Source organism: Maylandia zebra, linkage group LG2 (assembly GCF_041146795.1).
Source record: "Maylandia zebra isolate NMK-2024a linkage group LG2, Mzebra_GT3a, whole genome shotgun sequence".
Classification (NCBI taxonomy): Eukaryota; Metazoa; Chordata; class Actinopteri; order Cichliformes; family Cichlidae; genus Maylandia; species Maylandia zebra.
The window spans coordinates 45,915,802-45,940,099 of record NC_135168.1 but is presented as its reverse complement, the minus strand read 5'-3'; the positions used below and the strand labels follow the sequence as shown (position 1 = coordinate 45,940,099).

At 41.5% G+C, this 24,298-nt stretch overlaps 1 protein-coding gene across 1 annotated transcript in view; it reads right to left on the bottom strand.

The window, feature by feature from the left end:
* The window catches only part of apln (apelin), a 29,698-nt gene extending 26,492 nt beyond the window's left edge, over window positions 1-3,206 (bottom strand). Inside the window, exon 1 of the mRNA XM_004545745.5 lies at window positions 2,652-3,206. Coding sequence (XP_004545802.1) covers window positions 2,652-2,718 — 67 coding nt within the window. The 5' untranslated portion in view covers window positions 2,719-3,206. The remainder of the gene's footprint in view (window positions 1-2,651) is intronic.
* Between the last annotated feature and the right edge of the window lie 21,092 nt (window positions 3,207-24,298).

The following is a 24,298-nucleotide window of genomic DNA, read 5'->3' as shown; positions in this document are numbered from 1 at the left end:
AGAGTACAGTATGTAGATGCATGCTGGTAGCGCTGAGCAGCCAGCCCCAACAATACATCAACGTTTAATATGGAATAATAGCACTGCTGACAGCTCTCATAAAATCGCCCCCTTCCTAAGCAGACGATTTCTCTACCAGATAATGGCTCTAATCTGGTCCTCGTGCCCCGCTCACACTCACCACAGCCTCACCTGTTCATCCCAGGCTGCACAATTGTACCTGTGTGTGTGTTTGTGTGTGCATGTGCATATGCTTGTCTGAACCAGCTGCTATTGTTTTTACCCCAGGTGAAGATTGGCCGGGTGTTTCCATGGCACGGAAAAATTAAGCTTTGATATTTTCTAAGAGGCTGTGACAGACGCGAGACTGACCACTGTTTATACCCCAGTTTTTAAAGTTCCTCAGACGCAGGAAGAGTGATCGGCCACGGGATGAATTATGGATACAACATGTCCAAAGCTGGAGCCTACTCTTGTGCCAGAGTGCTTTTCAAGGATGGGTAATTGAAGTGCGCTGCTAAAGGATGCTAATATTGCATAGAGAAGGCCACAGCAGCTCTTTTAGTGTGCTGGATGAATATTGGAAGTAGCTTTAGGTTGTCTAGGTGAATTGCCTGTTGCGCGAGGAGTTTTTGCTAATATGCATCTGCACCCATAAATGCAATCAAGGCATCAAAGCTCACACTTCCCCACCCTATATCAGTCAGATCCAGATCTATATTCACTGCTTCCTGCAAGTGCACGCGCACACACACACACACACACACACACACACACACACACACACACACACACACACACACACACACACACACACACACACACACACACACACACACACACAAACATGCTTTCTCTGTCTTACTCTCTATGTATCTCTTCTTTCTTAGACACACATGTACACACGCACAGATGCCTGAGAAAGCGAAAGCCCACTGAACTGGAAAAGCATTTGTCTCAAGATGAAAGGCTTCACACCCACTGCCTACATGCAGAGCCTTTTCCGACACCTTCCCGCGACAGCGCATACTGTAGCAGAGGCTTGTGCTACGCAGGCACACTCCAGCTAGCATCCCTCCCCACACCCATCAACGCTGCAACACACTTGCATCCCTTCCTCTCTCTTCGCTCCATTTCTCTCTCTTCCTCTCTGTCAATGGAGCTCTGGTACTACAGGAGCGGCCAGGGAACAGAGAGGCGCATAGGCGGCAGGACTTGAACGTTGAGACGGATAAGCTGCCATGAAAGCCCGAGGCACAGCAGCTTTCTTTTCCCTGTCGCTGGTGTAGCACGGTGGGCTCTCAGGCGTGGAACATGCTTAGCCACACGCAGGGCGTGAAAAACGACACTGACCATGATGCAAGATAATTGCTTCCCATTTTACTCATGTGCTGAGAGCCTCAGACAAAAATAGCATGTCGCTGTAATGAATGTGCTGGGAAGCATGGGAACCGTGAGTGCTGTGGCCACGGATCGATACGGAGTGGACAGCATCTTGAAAGCATAAAGTCTACACAGTATCTCAAAACACTGTCTGTACAGGACCTAGCAGCATAAGGAGTCTTACAGTGAATACGCTTAGGCCTTTATGCTTCATAATGTAGTCCAAATAGCATGCCAGTAGGCTAAATGTTATGATAAATGGTCTATATCCAGCAATATGGATCTTACATATGTATTAAATATCAGCACAACCTGCCTATGTGTTTTTCTAAGCAGCTGTACTTGGTGGGTAGGTGATAAACCCAAGAATAGTCTAGACATTGACACAGGCCTAACTGTTGTTTTTTCACACCATAATGTTACCTGCATCAAATCTGCAGATTGTCTAAACTGCGCCCCTCAGGATCAATTTACTTCCATGAACTAACAGAGTGGATATGCCCTCTTGCTGTTTAAATGTCCCAAGTCAGTGTTTTTGTTCCAAATTGCAGACATTTGAGGTCCACAGTAGAACTGATATGTTGTTTAACAATGGCTCCAGAGACGCAACAGCACTTTACGGAATTTTACTGTGACAAGGCATCAAGCCCGAGCCCCTCCAGAGACAATCCACGCATCTGGGATCTGAGTTCCCCTCATTGATGCGTATAACAATTACAGTCCTCATTATCATCACCACGGGAGGTACGCGTGCATATATATATGTAGGGTGCTCTAATAATTATATAGGACTTGGTTCAGATGGAATACATCAAGCAATAAATGAACCACTCCACCTTACAGAACATGTGCCATGCATATCTTATATTTCATAACAGCCACAAACATCCATACATCCAGGATATGTATCACTCAGCAGCAGCTCAACAAATGAATGCCCATCAATAAAAAGCTCTTCACATTTCATCTCTTACAAGCACACATCAAGGTGAGGCAGGGAGGAAAACGATCAATCCAAGCTAGAACCCACATTCAACTTTATCTTAAAAGCCATGGCAGTACAATAGCAGACAGTATAACCACTGCAGTGCAGTACTGTATACAACCAGGTGCTGATATTTATTCCTGCCTTTCAGAGCCCACACAAGGCTAACCATGCTGGGTAACTGATCAACTACAGCTGCCTGCACAAGCCCAAGGCACACAGAGAGAGAAATACAAAGCAAAGGGAGACGACCAGCGACAAGACTGGCCGCTCCTGTACTCACCAGCACTGGCAGAACACAGCAGAGACACCAAGAGCACAATCACCAGCGTCAGGATCTTCACATTCATTTCTGCACTCCCCTCTGGCTCTCCGCTAGTCACTCACTGATATACTGTAGTGGTGTGTGTGTGTGGATGGGAGGGAGTGAGAGAGAGAGGGAGAGCAGCTGAGCGAGCAAGAGAGAGAGAGAGACTGTTTGCTCCCTGTGTGTGTGTGTGTGTGTGTGTGTGTGTGTGTGTGTGTGTGTGTGTGTGTGTGTGTGTGAGAGAAGTGAGTGTGTCAGTTTGTGGGAATGCGTGTGCGTGCGTGTGGTGGCTCCCTGACTGTGCCTGTGTATTTGTCTAAATACGTATTTGTGTATCAGTGTGTGACAGCGCCACTCCAAGACTGAAGGCGCGTCTTTATCTGAGCTCTCCCACGGAGGTGTGTGAACGTGAATCTCTTCTTTTCTTCTGTCAAAGAAACGGCAACGTGAGTTCAGCGGAGCTGTGAATGCGCTGAAAGTCAGCCTGCGGGTCTGCCTGTCAGTGTGCCTCTGTGTGTGTCTGTGTGTGTGTGTGTCACTCCTGTTTGCCTTGGATAAGGAGACTAGTTGGTCATGTGGCTTATGTATCATTGACTCTGTGGGTCATGGAAAAGCCCCCCTTGCCCCATCATCACCCACCATCTCCACCCCTTTTCCTCAAACATGCAAGTGCACACGGCTGATGAAGGAGAAGGAGAGAGAGAAAAGGGAAGGAGGAGAGGGAGGAGCAGGGAGGTGAAGGGTGTGTGGTGGGGGGCACATGCAGGTTTATGATAATACCCAAACAGATGCTCTTGTTGAAAAGTCTTTGAATTGCAAAAAGGGCTGCTTGCCAGGAATCCACAAATCAAAATACCAGCTTATAAGGGGAAGTAGATGAAAGAAGGGAAGGTGTGAGATGAGGTTCATGCTTTCCTGCTTTTGTATCTCCGCCAGCTGTATAGCTCTTTCTTCCTCATACTATTCTTTGCCCTGGCAGTCATGTCTCGCCAAAGGTACGGCTTAAATCATCTGTGCCGTTTGAAGTTAGCGTCCGTGACACTTTGGAGTAAATGCAGGAAAAAACTTATCAGACTCTGCCTGATTCTATCTCTTGCATTTGTTTCACTACCCCTGAAGTCATTTGTTTTATTTTGTTACACAGATTATATTCTTTCTACGAACAAAAGCTGCACGAGAGCCGACGCCCTGCGTCTAGAAAATAACTCAACTTATTTTTTTTCATCTGTTTATCAGACAATAAACAGGAAAGGTTGCATTTCTTGCCCTGAATTGTGAGAACTGTAAGCAAGCACTAGAACTTTTCTTATCGCGTTCAGCCATAGAGCAACTTGAAGGCGACACGTTCTCCATAGACTCTTGGGAATAAAATCATTCAGGAAGGGCCATAAATTTTGTGTGTATTATATTATACATACAGAATATTTCAACGCTACAGTAATGCTGAACTCCGCCCTATAACAATCTTTTATACTGCGCAAAACAAGGAGGATCCATCAAACGCTCAGTAGATTTGCAGCCTTTAAATGATAAAATACTTATTAGTGAATGAAGCTAATTTTTAATCTTGAACATGATTTTTTTTATGTAAAATATTGTTTATGTGGTGTTAGTTTCCAATAAGCCCCCAAAGGACTGCACTTGCACGTGATAGATGGACCTGCTTTGCTCACGACTTACAGAGACAACCCCTCACCCACCATAATCCTCCACACAACTTCTTTTCTATGTGTTGTCACTAAACAGTCACTTCGGTGGTGTAGACCTGAGAAAAGGGGCCCCGTGACCCTAACTCCACATCTCCCGCTTCGCACAGCCTGGCTATTGTCTTCCCGAGGCCCCGGGTCCCAGAGGGCAACATGTCTGTGCCACCCACTTGAGATCCAACAACAAGAGCACCTTCCATTTTTACATGCAGCACTTGAAGCCTTCACTTCATGTGAAGCAATCCTCTCACCTCGGGGGGTGGCCGAGCCCCCGGGGCTAAAGATGCTTATCCAAGCCTGTCCTTTTTTTAGCTGAAAGATAATTCGCCCAAGTGCCTTTAAAGAATCTGTTCACCACATTTTCTCAGAAGTGCTCACTGATCATTGACAGAAAGAATGGGCAATTCTTTCCAATTGTACATAATGAGAGATACTGGGGATTATAGCGCCATTACCAGCCCACTTAGTAGTTAGGAGTAGTTAGGAGTAATTCAGAATTTGATTTAATACAACATTCGAGGATAATTTCAAATCTATGTAGGATAACCGCCTGCGGAGTTCTTTCAAATTAACAGCTAACATAGGTATCAAGGCTGAAACCGAAGCAGATATCCAGAATGTGGAGAGTCCAGATGCTAGTGATCATAATTCATGACTGTGGATTTACTTGTCATTAAAACGCAGGTTGGATAGTAATAAGAATATGCGAGACATTATAAAGTTGGCAGCATGGGCTCAAACATTTGCACTCTATTAGCTTTAATTGTCTTAGCTTGTAATGAAAATGTAACAGATGGTGTTTCCTTAGAGTGTATCAGTGGACTGTGTGCCAGTGGAGGATTGCCGCCTCACGTCCAGGGATATAGAGCGAGTCCTGGCAGCACGGCGCTGGCAACAACAGTCTGAGGGCAGCAATGCTTCCACATGTGCCTCAACACGGGAAACACTTGGCTGTTTACAGGAAGCTTTTGTTGAAGGAATGCTGTGGATGGCTGGATTCGGTCACTGCTGACGACTTTTCCTGATTCCTGAGTTTTTAATAACAGACAGACATTCCTAAGATAAGTGTTCCATGGATGATGGAGAAGGTATCTTTCAAAGATAAGTCAGCGTGTGCCGCAGGAACTATCAACAGGTGGCCTCTCAGCTGTGGCTAAATTGGTCGCCTGATCTCAGAGAAGATTTGCTGCATTATTCGCTGTATTCACAATTAATGTGTTTCCTGTTTACCATCCGCTGCTAAATAAAGCCCCCAGATATCTGAAATGCTAATGAATTTTGCGGATGTTTGTTTGCATTGTTGTTGTTTTTTTTGATGATTGAATAAAGTGAACCGAACACTTCCGCTTCCATTTCTTGAGCATCTTATCAGATGCAGCGCACCTTTACTGAAAAGGAAAACAAATCAAACCCCCATCATAACAAGCGTCACAGTCATGTCAATGTGAGATCAGGTTTGGTTTGCTAATTGGCTTCTTGGGAGCAATCAGCGTGGAGGGAAGAAAGTGTGACATCTTCATTAGGATGTTTCAAAGATGAGATGCGAGCTGTAAGAGTCTAAGCTCTGTTTGGCTCGTTTTGTGATCCTTCCCTCAAGCAGCCTGCGCGCCGTATCATGAAATGTCAAGAATCAGAGGCTCGGTGGATTAACTTATCTGCCTTTATTTGTCACATTGACATTTAACTGAGAAATGTTCAGGGTTCACTGAAGCCCCATGAAAGATAGGGCAGCAATTTCCCCCCAATCTCAGGTCCTCATTCTTCTGCACAAATGCGCATTTTCTGTATTTTCATACTTGCAGAAATTGAGTTCCTCGCAGTCATTAAACAACTATAAAGAACTGCTGAAACGATGAAACGTAGCATCTGCTTAACTCATGTTTTTCATGCAGATAACACAGTGAAACATCAAGTGGCTGTCTCTTTGTGAAGAAATTCAAACAGACATGTCTGTTTATCTCTAAATTTGGACACCAGCTGAGGTTTATCTCCTCTAATGTTGGTCAGAGTCTAAGCACACTTACGAGAACAATCAGAAACCTATGAGAATAAAGCAATTTACACAAACGTAATCATATAAATACAAATTAAATTCTCATCTTCCTCCTCTTTTTCTACTTTTAAATCCAAAATAATCAAAATAAATAATAGAAACGATGACATTTTTCATCGGGAGATTCCAAATTGTTTTCACTTGTGCTCCTTCTTTGTGTGTGTTGACCAGGCAGGTTATCCCCTTGTATCTAATGCTGCAGCGTTGCGTGACTTTCAGACATCTCTATAATCAGTGTGATATGGCTCATCAGTCTACAACTAAAGTTGCCAACAGATCTAAGAAGGATATGTTGTGAGTCCCTTGAGCTGCCTGCAGACAAAAAGGCAACTTTTCATTCCCAGGGAGCACTTTTCACCGACGCTTTTATTAATCACATTAATCCTGTCAGCTGACTTCCATCTCTGTGGATTTGCAGGTTGGGAGGGCAGATTTTTATCCTGTGATATTGCACCTGCGTAATGTCTATTTTTAAAGAAATCTGTTCACGCTGCAGAGCGGTTCTTCAAATCATGAGAAAATTATATGTGGATTTGCCACTCTGGTTTGCAGTATTGAACTCAAAGCATGTACAAAACAGGCTTTGCACCCTCATGGTCCTGTCAGGCACAGATTCCTCATAGATATGGTTAAAAAAAATAAAAACAAACAAGGGAAGTCTTTTGAATGGTCTGCACTCTCCCCCAGCTAATCAGCAATAAAAATCTCCTGAGGCTTTTTCTCCAGGTGGCAGGTGATACCAGCCTGTCTGACATCACCCTCGGGGCAGATGTTTCCCTGCTTCTGCTGAATGCCTCTTCAGCACAGAAACTTTCTTAAGTATGACTCCTCACCTGTAACTTTACTGTATGTCTTTGCTGTTGATGTGCACCGGTATGTGCTGTACAGAAGGGGACTCGATGGCGGTACGCCAGACTTTTACACGCTCCCATGATCTTCAGCATACCAATCTTCTGGCTCCTGAGTGCACCATTCTTCAGCAATGTTGTTTTCCTTAGTACGCAGAAGATATAGCAATCATCCACCCGTCCTTCATTGTAGCAGAGGATCAAACTGAGTCAAAACATGCTAAATGGAGAGGGTGTTGAATCTAAAGTGGGTAACTGCCCTCTTCCTCTGCAATATTGTCGCAGTTATCAGAAGTTTGATCTGTCTGAACAGTGGCATGCAGTTTGGAAATGGCCGATTTGTTTCTTATAGATGATGTTTTTTTTTCTTCTTCTATTTTATTTTTCTTTAACTGTCAGGGACGGAGCATGCCACGGCTTGGTCTCGCTCAAGACAGAGAAATGTGACTTGACAGATGAGCGATAAGGAAATGTTCTTGGGGAGGAGAAGACAGACTCTGAAAACAGACATTAGGTGTCTTTGAAAGCTCACAAAGCTTTAGTCTGTACCGCGAATTGACGGAGCTAAAGATCAACTCTTGTCGGAACTTGGCTCATTGAACCTTTCACTAAACGTATTTCTTCTTCCTTGATGCAGGTCATGGGATGTTTTAAGGAGTAAGAAAAGTGCACTTTTGATAGCAGCTAACTGTTGTTATAAGGGCATTACTTTTTAGGCTGCCTGAAAATCAAAAGAAACTGCACTGAACCTCTTTACAGATGAAATATGTGTTGAAATATGTGATCCAAGAGTAGGGGGGAAAAACCCCTCAAAACAGAGCATTTAGCACATCCCTGAGCTCTTAACTGTTGGCCTGGTTGTGTTTGGCTTCAACATAGAGCCTATGCACACAGCTTTGCACGCTGTTGTCTAAATTTTGTGTACAATTACCAGGGGGCAGTGTCAAAAACATGTTCTCCTTCAGACTTACATAGAGAAGTTATAAAATATAAAGAGCTGAAGTGAAACTTATGTTTTTTTTTAATCTTTGCTGTTTTATCATCCATCTCTATGTGGTGAACTCTCTTGTCCCTCTGTTTCTTGTCTTTACCCATTAGTAATATCTATATATAAGGTTTTTCTCTCTTCGGGGAGCATTCATTAAATGAAAAGCTTAATGCTTAATGAGTGCATAGATGAATCGAGAGATGCTTTATTAATCCAACTGGGAAATTTCATGGAAATTCAAATAAATAAGTAGAGACAAAACATTAAATATAAGCGGTACATAAAATGCAATGGAGTATCTATCGATCACTGTCATAAAATATATACTATAGGTAGGAAGTAAGCAGGCCTTAGACAAAAAATAGAGAGGAGCTCAGAAGAAATGATTACTTGATAGTTGTAGCCTGACTACTGATTTAACTGCAACTGACCATCTTGTTTTGTGAGTGAACACAATCGACTGTCAGTAGGAGATGATGACAGATGATGCCAGCCACGATCTTGTGAAGCGAATATTTAGACAGGAGGTTGAAGCGCTAACTCATCAGTTAATGCTAATAAACCTTTTATAGCAAGGTGAACTGATGGACCGTGTGCTACGTGCATCACATAGAAACACCTGCTCATTATAAATAAGATGCTAGAATTTTACTCACCAACACAGAAAGCGAGTGTACAGTCTGTTAGTACAATGAACTGCATTAAAAAGCACCAACACAAGCAGCACTGAGTCAAATTATTCAGGTGATTTGCAGGTAAGGGGGTTACATTCAAAGCAGCCCTGCTGCTAATAATACAAAACAAACTTTAAGGACCAGATTTTCTAAACGCTGCAGTGGACGCAATGCTGCAGTGGAAAGTTGTGTGGATGATTGACTAATGGTGCAGGAATGTATTAGGAAGTATGCAGTTAGTTCACTTATTATTCACTGTATCGTCCAATGAAGCCATCCTTGTGTTAATGAGGATATTTTTACTGTGCTTAAATGCATAGATCGCTCTCTTTTTTCTCGTGCCAACTTTATTGCCAAGTCAATATTCAAATTCACTCACTAATTTAAAACACTAACACAATCCCATTAAACACTAGATTTTGAGAGACATTAACGCGGTATGGAACAGTTCCAATAGAGAGAGAGAAACTCAATGAAAATGTGTGCGCACTGCTGAGAAAAATTGCGTACTGAGCTCTGTGTAGAAACGAAACACCACAAATGTAAAAAGTAACAGAGCTGACTGTAAAAAAGGCCCCAAATATTTAAGATGTAAGCAACTGAAAAAACCTCAAACATTGCACACTATACAGACGTAATCAAGATGGAGGTCGGCCACAGAAAGCAGATCAATTTTTTGTACCTAAGTGTAAATAAAAAGTGCTGGACATTTTAACATGTACGTCTATGGAGACTGACTCATGTGGTCATTAGGGGACCTTCAGTTTTTGGCTCTGGTTTCATATTTTTAGATCCAGATGTGACCTCTGGAATATTCACATTTATATTTGACTGTATCCGGTTTTTGATGTTGTTCTTTTGTGCATTAAGATGCTGCATTAATCTTTATACACTCAAACAGGAAGACTACTGGGTGATGGTATGGGAATATTTAACAGATTCATGCAAAGCTTAGTAATTCATATCATTAGTACAATAGTTTGATATATAATGGTAATAAATGAAGGAGAATAAGCTGCTCAAATGTCCAATGCATTGATTTCTTTTTTTCAATACTTAATTTAAGTAAAGGTGTCCTAAATTATAAATAAATGGAGGAAAAATAACTTATCAACTTGTGGAAGTGAAGAAAAATGGGGGTATAAAGAGCAAAGCCTAGAAACTGGCAGTGTTTTGAAGTCTTTTGTCTCTTATCCGTGTATAAGACTTGTCTTTGATGTCTTGTCACCTTCCCCCATTCTGAATTCTCTTTGCTCTTTTCAACAAAAAAAAAAAAAAAAAAGCAACAACCCTTCATTTAAAAAAAAGACTCCTTTTTTATTTTTCCGATACGTGCAATCAAAGTAAATTATTCATGGTTGTGCAGACTTTAAAGCATGAGCAGATCTGGTGACTGTTTCCCTCGCTGCTATTGTTATGAACAAAAAAAGAAAAAGGGGGCAAGAAAAGGCAACTTCATTAATGGCACATTATGTTTTATGGCAGACTAAAACTTCAAGTGTCCCGAGCTGAATTTGTTTCTGTTTTATGTGAGCCACCCCAGTCCCCACCTGCCTCAGGAGGGGTAGATGAAGGGCATTTCTCAACATGAGCTTAGACTCCCCTTAAACAGGCTTTTATATGTACCCCAATGAAATGCAGATGGAGAGCACCTGACAGATGAATGAAAGCTTGCATATATTCCTTAAATGATTTTTTTCAATGTTTTTGGTTTAATTAGCTGCCAAATAGTAGGACGCAGCTTTTATGGGCCTTATCCTAAATTTGATTGGACAACAGTTGCTCATGCATCTCTGCTGACAAAGTCTTCCTGCCTTTAAAAGGAAAGAAATATGGTCGTTTCTCTGTGTTGTGGCTATTATAAAGAAGTTAAATACGACTCTGAAAAGAGTTTAAAAGAAGAAAAGAGACAGGAAAGACAAACAAAAAGGGAAATGGAGTCAACAAAAGATATGCTGTGCTTTGTACTTTTGGCACGGTGGCAGCACTTGATGAATGGACGTCTCTGAAGAAACGGCGTCTCTTCACAGGGAACGCCTGACCTCCCTGAGTTACATAGCAACTAGGCTTTTGGTATTAGGAATTGTATTTCACATCATTTTTATCTATGAATGCACACAGCTCCATAAATTTAAAGCAGGCGTGTGCTCTATTAAAGAGGGAGGTTTCTACTTATTCACTCATAACTCCTCAGCTTATGTCGGGGGTCAATCGAATAGTTCCTGCTATTCGGTTTCACTAACTGGCAGACTTTGTTTTTTTGGCATCAGATCTGACAAAGCACAACAAATGGCTAATGCCTCTGAATCAACTCTCCACACCATCACGCAAAAACACATGTACACACACAACCACTCTAACATATCGAGACTGGATGGCTTGAATCATTCACACCAGAGCTCAGAGTTTTAGCCCTGTGATGTCAACACATTTAGCATATTTTCACCATCACATGTGACTTTTGTACATGATTTATCTTAAACAGTAATCTAAAATGAAATATACAAATGGCTACATTTTACACAGTGGTTGTAGGCGTGTTAGTGTTTATCACGTCTACTCTTGCCGGCCACTTCATTAGAGCTAGACCTTAATACAGTTTTTTTGGTCCATGTTGACACGATAGCACCACACACTTGCTGCAGATTCTTCGCATAACCACGATGCACATTTTCTGTTACATCACATCCTAATTGTGCTCTGTTCGATTGTGATCTGGAGACTGTGGAGCCTATTTGAATACAGTGAAATAATTTTCATGTTCAAGACACCAGTTTGAATTGATGTGAGCTTCGTGACATGCTGCACGCTGTGCCAGATAGGTAGCCTGTCCATGGGTGTACTGTACAGCAGCAGTCCCCAACCCCTGGGCCACGGACCGGTACCGGTCTATGAGTCGTTTGGTACCAGGCCATGAGAGTTGAGGCTTGGGTGTGAAATTTATGGTTTTCAGGGTTTTTATCGTTATTTTTTATCATTAACTCAGTTTCCCTGGGTCTTTTGTTTGTGTGTTATGAATAAATTTTCTTTTTTTTTTGGTACCGGTACTGGTTTTATTTTGTTGTATTTATCCATGACACCTTAAAGGCCGGTCCACAAAAATATTGTCGGACATAAACCGGTCCATGGTGCAAAAAAGGTTGGGGACCGCTGCTGTACAGCACCTCTCGCTCTGTGGTAGCTTGCATAGATTCTGGCCTCCCAGAGACCCTAAATTAGCAGAAGAGAATGGATAGATGAATAAATGGATGGATGGATGGCATTTCTTTTGCCTCCCTATCAGCTTTAAGCAATCTGACCATTCTCTCTAACCTTTGGTATCAATATCTTCTCCCTGAGAATTTCCACTCACTGAATAGTTTATCTTTTTCATATCATTTTCTGTAAAACCTCTATATGATTTTTCAGGAAAGTAGATCAATCACAGTAGACGCTTGGGCCAACCCATCTGGCACCAAGAACCATACTACTGTCACTTAAATTCTTCCTTTCCTATCTTCCTCATCCTGATTGTAAGTTTGAACTTCAGCAGGTCATCGTGACCATGTCTTCATGCCTAAATGCATCAAGTTGTTGATATGTAATTGACTAGAGAATAGAGAAAAGACTGGAAAATGCAACGATTTTAAGGACATCAAAGTAGCTGAATCATATTTGAGAGTTACATTAAAAGGAAATTAGTGCACCAAATTAGAAGCACACAACTTCAGCACAGTCTGTGCTTCTAAGACGGTCATTCAGCTCTTTGATGTGATGGCACTGATGACCACACTGGTATCTCATGGGTCTGGCTGTATTATAAGTTGGCACCAGTTTCTCTTGCTTCAGATTTCAGCTACCAGAGATGAGTAACATACCAGTCAAACCATTACAGAAGAGTGCCAACGCTGCAGATGAACCAGTAGACATGTACCGCACTTCAAACCCATAGTCATTTAGTTTGAGGATTATATGATAATATTATAAGAAAAAAGTTTTTAACAACTTGTCAGTCACAAGATATTAACCAATGAGTGTGTAGTGTCCTCAGTTTCACAGTCCACACCACCCCCTCTCTCCCCACAAGCAATTCCAAAACACCAAGATGGCAGTGGAGACAAATGAGTGTCTTTTATACTGATGGTGCAAGGAACTAGTGATTGCTGTAAACTTTGTGCTGAATGATGCAACGTGGTTCAAGCTCAATGCTTCTGCCTTTTTCAGATGCTCCCTGAAAGTCTCATTATGACCACTTGCACATCAGTTTCTTGTTTATTTTTGTTTACAGTTTGTTTTTTTTCCTGAGCAATCTTGTTGTACTTCAACACACACTTTGACTTTCTCCTTTTCCTCAAATAAGATTAAAGTTGAAGACCATATTAGCAAACACTTTGCAGGTGGCTTTCCACCTGCACTGCATTTCTGTTGTTCTCTCTCCTGCTCTCTGTGATTTCTTGTGTTTTCAACTTGATCCACAGTAGCCAATCTTTCTGGAGAAGAACAGACTTCACCATTTAGCACATGTAGCTTTATTTCAAATGACGGGCCCTTCTGGATCTCACATCTGCTCAATTGGAGCAGATGTACTAGATTTATGGTAGTTTTTGAAGTCTATTGATAGTGATAGATTAAACTTTTTGTCAATTTATGTAGTGCCATCTGCCTGCTATAATGCTGTTTAACTAAGTGCTAACTGTTAACTGATTGTTGATTGCTAATTGTGTGGTGGTATAGCACTGAACAGCACGGGGACAGAAAGCCACAGTTGTTCAGTTCCTAGTTTCACAATGTAGAGAATCTAGGATATACATATCTATCTATCTATCTATCTATCTATCTATCTATCTATCTATCTATCTATCTATCTATCTATCTATCTATCTATCTATCTATCTATCTATCTATCTATCTATCTATCTATCTATCTAGCTATCTGATAGATAGATAGATAGATAGATAGATAGATATACACATACCTATAGACATCCAAAGACGAGCTTTAAATGTCCTTCAAGCTCCCTGAAGAACTATTTCTGAAGACTACTTAAAGAAAGCTTTACCTAAGAGACTTAAGGCAGTTGAAAATATCAAATATTGACTTTCAAGCTTGTTACAACTGCACAAACTCTGTATTTGCCTTATTATGTTTACACATGTTTCAATACGTTGCTGCACCCATTTCACATTTCCCTAGCAAAATCTAGCAAAATGAAAGGTGGCTCCAGACTTTTAGACAGTAGTGTATGTTTGTCTATGCTAGCAGTTGCACAAGCTATTTAGCCAAGGCAAAAGGTTATCTGAAATCAATCTGTTGGATTTAGGTAAGAAGTTATATTTAAGCTTTGCAGGGTCACTGGAAACGTAACACACAAACAGTAGGATTTCCTGTGGTTGTTGCTGTGAATTCTCAAGCTAAACAGACGCCATCCAACCAGTATAGTGTAACTTAAGGTACACCACAAGCCTCTTTAGTCAACCTTTAGACAATATGTTTAAACATTCATTCAAAAAAATTCTGGTGTTTGGAACCATGTAGCACTCAGTAAATACTCAGATTTGCTTATTCCAGTGCATGTTGTGTCAATATTTCTCTTGTCAAAAGTAAATCAAAGCCAAAAGGTCCTGAAGAGATTGGAAAAATTGCAATATGATCTCCCAGTGTTTGCCCTCATTCTGTAACTTATTTCTTTTAGAGTACTGTTTTGTGGCTTCAGGCCGCTTCGGCTCTTTGCATGTTTGCATTTCAGCACCAACTGCTCTCCGATATTTCTGCCTGAAAAATCAGAGGAGGTGGTGAGGTGACTCAGTTACCATGGGAAAACAGTGGATGATGCTTGGTGGGTTGAGGTGTCCAATATGGCAGCACATTTCCCTCTCTGATCACCCCTCCAGCTGGTTTAAATGAGAGTTGGCTGCTGAAGCATTTTGCCCCACTTGTCCTGATATGTTTGTGATCAAATGAGCAGTCAGGCCCCTCAGTGCTCACTCATTATCTGGACATTGAGCCTGAACTCGATGTGGGAGGCTCCTCTGCTCAGATAAGCCTGGAATGCTCCTTGTTTAGTGACACTTCAAAGCATACAGTGCAATGAAATTGATGCTGCTGTTGTTTGAAAATCACATTTTCAATTTTTGAGAGGTTTGTGAAACCGTGCATGAAAAGTCAACATTTTGGGGATGTGTGGTTTTACCCCCAATGGGGGATATCTATAGCTTTGAGATTCTTTCTAAACAGCAAAGATTTGCCTTAAAGGAAAACAGCTCTGGGCAGAGGAATAAAAGGCCTCTTTTCAAGATTTTGGGAAAAACATCCTCGTCCGATATCACTCAAAGCTCAATTTTATGGTTTTGTGGCGCGTTTTCAAGCCATATAAAGTCATTTTCACACTCTGCCTCCCCTGGCAGCAGTCGCATTGTGCCTCTGTGGGTTGCTGGAATGGTTTGTTTGCTGCACATGAAAGAAATGAGTCTGAGCTGTTTCATGCAGCTGTTTATTCACCATGGCACTGCTTCAGAAAAAGTCAGAGAGAGACCGATTTCTTTGTGGTTGGCAGTTTGTAAATTAATTGGTTTATTTGGTTTTGGAAGATTGCATGCACCACATATTTGGAGCAATCAAATAGCCAATTATGTGGTTTCAGATTTCATGTTTAGGTCCAGCTGTGACAAGCTCAACTATCCATAGACAAGCATGGCTGGATTTAATGTCTGTTAAAAATGGCAGATTGCTTGGCATCGCGACTAAAGACAATGCAGAACAATAATTTGATTGCAGAAATGTATAGTGGTAGTAAAAAATTACTACAGTATCATCTTTCATGTATTAAACCCTTATTATTTCAAGAGTTTTATCACTTCATCTTGGGTAATGTCATTACTGGAAATCAAGTTATAAATCTGATATTCCCTTACAGGGTTAGTAAGTAAAGATTTGACATTTTGGGGAAAACATCCAAACACCTGTGTGGAGAAAATCTGCAAAACTGCAGGAGATAAATTACATGTATATTTTTCTTGCTGTATAACTTGGACAGTGAAATACAGACATTCATATAAAGAAGGCTTGCTGACAACAGAAACATGAAATAGGATCCGTCAGTCCTGCAGTTTACTGTTGGCGAAAAAGGTATTTTTATTCACCAATCAATTACAACATTAAATCTACTGACAGGTGAAGTGAAAAACGTGTCATTTTAAACAATGTAATGTTCTGCTTGACATTCACGTGGATGCTATCTTGACGTCCACCTGAACATTATTTCAAGTCAATTTGACTCCCCAATGGCACCAGCCCTCCCCCTGAAGGTTGAAACAGCCCACCAGATCCAAAAATGTGCTCAGAAGCAGCTTGAGAAATACCACAAAATCATAATAGGTTTAGAGGAGTGTATGGTCCTGGCTATAGTTTTAAGATTTTATCTGTTTTGATTTTATATACTGTTGTTTGTTTGTTTGTTTGTTTGTTAATTAGTTAGTTAGTTTATTTGCTTGTTTTAATCAATTTTAAATCATGCTTTTTATTTGTTCTTGTTTCTAATGTCTCTGTAAAGCACTTTGAATCACCTTGTTGTTGAATTGTGCTATACAAATAAACTTGCCTTGCCTTGCCTTAAGATACTATGCTCTTCACCAGTTACCAAAAAGGTAAAAATGTTAAAAAGAAGAAACAGGTTAGAAAGTAAGCAGAACAAATCTTAGTCATTCTCATTTTCTGGGCTTCAATTAAGACTGTTTAGTTAAAGTCACTAACAAGAACAGAAGGTGCAAAGCCTGGGGGGGGGGATGAGATTGATGAAAGGCATCTGGAAATCATCCCAGTACAATCTCAGCACCAAACTGAAACTCTACAGGAGCTGTTTCCTGTCGACTCTTCTGTGCGGATCAGTATGCTGGCACATGGCCAAGTGCATGGCTGACAGGTTGTCATCTTTCTGCAAATCATGCCTGAGAAAAATCCGGCATCTTTTGGCCAAAGAAAATCACCAACAGTGAGCTTCACCATCAGTGTAATGACATGAAGACCGTGGTCATCAGGCTGAGATGGAGATCGATCGGCCATGTCCTCAGATTGAAAAGGGATGCATGTGCAAATAGTGCAATCCAGTGTTTCACTATAGGGAAGCAAAAAAGAGGAAACAGACATGGACATGGACAGCTGAGGAGGAGACAAAGCACTTGGGTCATACAGTCCTGATCAAAAGTTTAAGGCCACTTGAAAAATGGCAAAAAAATCATATTTTGCATGTTTGGATCTTAACAAGGTTCCAAGTAGAGCTTTAACATGCAACAAGAAGAAATTTTGAGCATGCAATTTATTGAAAACGATGCTTAAACTGAAACAGGTTGTTTTACACCTGATCAAAAGTTTAGGGCCACGTGCCTTTTAAAGGCTAAATCTGTGCAAAATGTGGATTCGGTGTCATTTTCTGTCAGGTAGTCACACTGTCATGCCGTTTTGATGGCAAAGGCAAAAAAACGTTCCCTTATTGAATGTGGTCGGGTTGTGGAACTGCACGAGCAGGGTCTCTCGCAACGTGCCATCACTGCTGAGGTGGGACGCAGTAAGACAGTCATTTCTTAAATGATCCTGAGGGTTATGGAACAAAAGAGTCAAGTGGAAGACCCCCCAAAATTTCACCAGCACTAAGGGTCCATTTGGGTGTCTGTCAAGACACTGGATAATCCCTGACCCAAATTAAGGACGTTACTGGTGCTGACTGCAGCCCCATAACCATCAGAAGACATCTCAGACCGAAGGGCTTCAAAAACAAAGAACGTCTTCAAACGTCTCGTGTCCTTGAATGCCACTGAACTTTCCGTTTGGACTTTGCAAGAGAGCACCAAACATGGGACATTGAAAGGTAGAAGAAAGTTTAAATCTCCGATGAGAAAAAATTGAACCTTGATGGTCCTGATGGTTCAGGAGGTGCAGGGGCATTTAACAGCTGCTGGCTATGTCCAGATGTTGCATGACTGTTGCATCACCCTCGTCTGTGTGGTAACGGCTGGGTTTTTCAACAGGACAACGCTACAGTACACAATGGCCACAGGACAAGGGACTTCTTCCAGGACAATAACATCACTCTTTTGCACCATCCTGCGTGTTCCCCTGATCTAAATCCAAATAAATACCTTTGGGGATGGATGGACAACAGTTCCAGACAGTAGATGCCTGTCTTGGGGCCATCTTCCCCACTTGGAGAAATGTTCCCACTCACCTCATGGAAACACTTGCACTTTGAGAACACTTTTGTCAAAATCTGAAACACTTTGTTGCCGGGAGTTGCACCAGTGGGTGTAACAGGTGTATATGACTTCACTCAGTCGTAGCCAATAGGATGGCTTATTTAATTCGTGCGATTGAACTGTTGCTCCCAACTCATTATTTTTAAACTGTATTATGATTATAACTGTATTATAACTCTTATGAAGGGATATATGTTAACCTAAACCATGATGTTTTCATTAACCTAATCATGTAATTTTTGTACCTAAACCTAATCAGTAAGCGAAAGCAGGTTTTCAGCTGCTCCCTTATCTGCAAGGGTTTAAAAGTGAGCAAGTGAGAAAAAAAGCAAAAATAAACTGCAAAATACAAAATTACCAAAGGTCTCGAACCACAATAGCAATTTGTTAAAGCCACTAGGATGGCTAATTTACACAAGAACTATGTGCGTGTTGTAAAGCAGAGTGAACTGTGACTTCTAACACATCATTCGTCAGTGAGCAGGGTTACTGTTGTGTGACCCTAACCTTAACCTAGTTTTAAGCAGCACCTGAACCCAATAGACACTAAAAAATGAGCATATAGTATGTAAGTGCAAAACACAAAACTCCCAATGGGGCCTGAACCAGGATGTTCTGACTACCAACACTTGAAAGTGTGACACCATCACCTCAGCCTCTTCATGAGGACTTTGCACATTTGTCAGACATTGATGTTACCTGTCAGCGGCTAAAATATAGCTGCAGCTGAAGTGTTAGAGCACCTAACATGTTGGCTTAAAATCTGACAAAAATCTGGCACGTAAACAGTTCAAAATGTGTTTACACAAGAAGGAAAATACACTGAACATGTGCATGCGCATGCTTGTTCGTGAAGTATAACACAGTCTAATTCGGTGACCACTGAAAAAGCTTCCTAAAACTTATCCATAAACAACAGTTCAATTTAAACTCGCATCCATCACTGCTGGTAGAAATCTGCGCCGAAGTTTCCCTGCTCATTTCAAATCCTTGGCTTCTTTAGTGCTCAAGCAGGTATGGCATCACATGCTACAGCCCAAGGGCAAACAATGATGGGGGTGGGTGGACAGAACTTTGGTGTGGGCCATCTGTGTGCTATTTAGTCCAGTCCCAGCAGTCATGGTTGCTTAATTCAAAAACTGTCAGAGAGTTTCATTAGGTGCAGCCATTTAAAAGCTTCAGATTTCATTAGTCACAGGAAGGGCCACATTACCCTCAGGATTAATGTCAGGTTTTGCGGTTCAATGCTACATCAGCGGCTAGCATTAATCTGATTGGGTTGACCCTCTTGTTTAAATACACCCCAGCTCATTAAACATTATGTAGACTAAGAGCAGCGCTTGAGCAGTCAGTGAATTATAGACATGTTGTACAGGCAGCATTCCTTTTACACCTCAAAAATCTGAACAATCGCCCACCACTTCCTGCAAAGCTTAAGATTCGGTCTCTAAATCTTCAGCTGAGGGGAGTTACACACAGCCAAATGTTTTGTTTATACTCTTAAAGGCAGCGTTGCTCCCAGTGTTGCATCATCATGGCTGTTTCATAAGTTGTGCTTCCTGGTGTCTTGATGATGTGGGGTGGGGGTGGCGGTGACGCCATAGTTAACATGCCAGGATCTGTCGCATCAGGAAGCCTGAGCCACAAGCTCGCTATCTAGAGGAAAACATGGAGAGCTGAGTCATGCAATAGTGAAACGTCCAGAATATGATAACTCATTGAGGATAAACCGAGTCATCACTCTTCTTGCTTTAATTAGGTAAAACGGGCCCTTCGGCAGCCAGCGACTGTAGATGGGGAGTTGTGTTTGTCAGGCAGTGAAAGCGTCTTGAATTCCAGCAGCTCAGTTCTGTTTTCCTCAGTGTTACATCCAACATCCTTTGCTTAATAACAAACATGAAACTGTCAGCACTGGAAAAGCAAATAAGACTTAATCTAGCAATGTGCAACACTCTCTGCCGTTCTGCTACATTGTGTTGACATCTTTCCAAGGCTGAAGGTTTTGAAGGTAATGCATTCAGTCCTCCTGAGGGGGCGGCAGCACTGTTTGTTGTGGGGTCACGGAGCCTCTGTGTTTCATCACTCACCAATACATCACACTGTCACCCAAGCGCCTGCGTGTCAGGACTCTCAGCATGCCTTACCAGGTGTGAGAGGGCTCTGAATTCTGGGGGCTCCTAATCAGGAAATGATCACAACCAGCCGAGATGCACGGTGTGGTCTGGTTGTCATGCCATATATGCTGGGCTGCAGAAGCAGCATCTTAAGGTTGAAATTTACCGTGCGCTTACGGTCCTGGGAGCTTTACCTGCACCGACGGGATCAGTTTTCTCTGCAGAGCCGAGACCTGATCTCACTTTCCAGAGTTTTGACAGATCTCTAGAGGCAGAACAATATAAATGTTTGAAAAGCAGTTTGGATTCGATTCTCTTTCATCTTTTTTCCTTGACACAAAACCTGCAGACTGTTTTCTGTGTCAGCCAGAGGGGGTTAGACCTCTGTGGAGGAGTAGCAGGAGCACAGCCATACTGCTGACTTGGCAGTGAATCCATCTTTTGCAATTAACACGTTGTTTATGGTCCCACTTTGTTGCCCAGTAGGCTCTGAAGTAAGCACATAATCCTTAAAGTGGAAAAGGGGCATCACCGTTTAATGCCCTGTATTACTCAAGTGCTGCTCAGTCAGTAACCCCTCTGCAGCAGAGCATGTCAGACAAGTATGCAGTTGATGTTAAACTTTAAACACATCACTGTTATTTCCAAAGAAGTGGAAGTGGAAATAAACAGAATGGCAGGAATAATGTGTTTTTGGTTGCAAATGATTGTCCTCCTCTGTTTGATGTAAATGTGTATAAATGACTGTAGACTGGGGAAAAAACAATGCTGTGGCTTGAAAGAACCTTGACCCACTTTTAAAAAGACAAATCCCTGAAATAGGAAATGAATGAAGACACTTTTAAAATAGAGAAACAATGAAAGAAATACACCCAAAAGCAAACAATGCGAACGCTTCCTTACTTTTGCCTACGTGTTGGTGATGCCAACAAGTCTTGTACTGTTCACTAAAGTGGAAAAATCCTAATGATGACTACACTTAAGTGTGAAGAGCTTATTGAGTTTTCCCTGGGAAGCCTCCCCAGTGCATCGTTTGGAGCTGTGCTGTAGGCAGTCACTGCAGAGACTCCAATTACTGACCAAGTCCCACTTGGCTGCCTTCTAACTGTGACCAGCAAATTAGAAAGAGAGAGATAGAGAGAAATGGCATTTAAAAGGCAAGGTGAAAGTTTTTGGTTGCAGTGCGATAATGGGCAACAAGAAGCCAAAAACGACAAACGTCAAGCAGAGTTTAACAAGTGCATTGCCCGAGCAGAGGGAGAGATAGGCCGCTCTTTGTTCATGAGTTGGAAAAGCGCCAAATGCCTGCTTCTTAGGATGTTCTCCGATAATCCAGCAGCGAGCAGCTGATGTATGACCAGCATTAATGTTCTGCCTGAATTTCCTGAGCAGAATCTTCCAAAACACATGGAGAGCAAGTAAAATGACAACTAACCAGAATGTTTAACGTTTATTCAAAAGCATGGGTGTCGGTGCGTTAAGTAACACCTGGGGCAGTAAGTCAAAGTGAGATTCGAATGCTTCTTATTTTTTGTGAATATATAAAGGTTAGCAGTATAACAGCTTCTTTACACATTTTAATTTTCCTCAATTATGCATTTTTTTGGTGTGTTTTTGTTGTTATGTCATTTTAAGCTATGTCATGTCGAGTGATGTTACCATGTTGACCGACTGGTCCATCAAAGACTTCGATTTGGCCCACTGGGCAGCTTTGGAAAATGTGAAGAAGGGCATAAATTTGGGACTTTTAACTGTATTTTCGAACGTGTTACAGCTTCTCTTGCTGATAAAGACATTCACCTTGGCCATTCATGCTATAACAAAGTAATTAAGTAACAGATAAACAATAAATTGACACAAAACGCTGTTTTTTCACTACTACACAACACATATGTTTTTTTTTTAAAACTGACTCACATTAAAAATATATAATTATGGATTATCTACACAATGAGCTAACAGAACGTTTTATACATTTATTACATGTGTTACAACTTAACACCAAAGAGTTGTGCTGACAGAGTTTTTTCCACAGCATATATGTGCAAGTGTTGCAGTGTTGTGTCCTTACTTGCTGAAGCAGAAGAAAGACACGTACAAGCACAGGAAACACTAGTGCTGGAAGTGCTGGTATTATACCTCCTTGTAACATTGGTACTTGTTAATCAACTTTTCATAAAAAATAAAGGCTCTAAAGCCAATATATGTTATTGATTTAAAATTGCTTTTTAATGAAGGAGTTTGAGGGATCAACACACTGGGTAATTCCACATCAGCTACAAACGTTGTGCAGCCTTGTTGAAACCTCTGATCTATCTAAGAAAGCTGAACAAGGCGTCAGCACCATAAAATGAATATGAAAGATGGACATTAACATTTTTTTCTAATTTTGAATCTTCAGTGTTACCTTGTAGCTGCCACCATGTTGGTTTTTTGGAACCAGAGGTTAAGATATTTTGGAGGACAGACAAATCTGGTAATTAGTGCCCAGAATGACAAACTTCTTGGATGGTTTAGTTAAAAGAAGACATCAGTAAAACTTTTCGGGGGGCTTTTTGCCTTTATTAGACACTGCAGTGAGGGGAAGTCAGGAAAACAGGAGAGAAAGTGGGGAAAGACAAGCACCGGAAAATCTTACTTTGGGGTTGAACCAGGTCCACTGCATTGAGCCCTGCGGCATATGGGCACCTGCTCAATGCTCAACTTGGCGCTCAACATCTGTAAAACTTTTGACACTAGATCTCCAGCAGCAAACAAGGTTAGTTTTTATTCCTTTATTATGATGTATTTTCAGTGTATGGACGTTTTACGATTTTTAAAGCCCCTCCAGCTTATCAAAGCGAATTACATCATAATGTAACAGCTCACTCAGCACGTGAGGTATTTTTTGTGAAAGCGAGCAGGACCATCCCGTCTTAAGCCATGGCTTAGGACTAGATGGGAAACACAGTAGCAGGGTGTCTGTTAGAAATGTCTGCTCTTAGATATTAAAGCAGCCTGAATTTTATATCCTGCTTCCACAAATATAAGATTCTACGATTCTTTAAAGTACACAAATGTTTTTCCTTCCTCATATGAAAAGTGAAATTATAACTTCAGAACAGATTTATGCCTGCTGTAGTAATGACAGCAGGAGGTCAGTGTAAGATTTCACTCATTGACTACGTGCAGCTCAGTGCATGGTGTGGTGCACAGCCAAAACTAGGAGCCTGTGAGATAATACTTCCCGTCTGTTAAAACACCTCATGTGTTTGCAGCATGGAGTATTAAGCCACAGTTGTGGTGAAAAATTGGATGGAAGAATGATTCAGCCTCTGCAAGCAAAACCAATTATCTTGAGTTTCACGGGCCAAGACCAGCTGCCTGTTGTATTGTAAATGAAAGCAGAGGACTGTCATCCTTTTTTTGTGACACTGAGCACTTTCAAGGGATCCCAGGCTCTTTCAGCCTATAACTTATTTCTGTTTCTCCACTGTTTTGACGTGATATCATGTTTCCCAAGACAGGAGCTTGTACACTTGGGAGTGGAGGTGGATAAGAGTGGATGTGCTGCGTTTTGACACCGAAGTAAGATTACTCTGTTCTCTGCAAGCAGACACATTAACCAAGTGAGAGAGCAGGGGAGCAGAAAGACACATGAGAGGTAGATGTGTGCTTGTGCACTTCCACATTGGGCTTAAGAGGCAGAAAGGACAGCTGGTTCACTCATCCACGTTCCATCTAAAGTCCCCAGACGGATTGTTTCTACTACAAAACTGATGCGCAACTGTTTAAAAATGAAAAACACGATTTTCTATAGTACCTCAGGGGGTTTTCTATTTTGGTAGTAAAATGGTTTAATTAACAAAGTGATGTTAGCCTCAAGATGTTAATCATTACGTGTGTAGCTTGTGTGTGTATCTCAGCTGTGGGTGGGCTTAAAATTCCTTGTAATTTTTTAAATAAGACTTAAACTTTAGCAGATTTGATCAACTCTAACTGATAGCTGCATTTTGTTGTAGTTCTCTATCTTTCA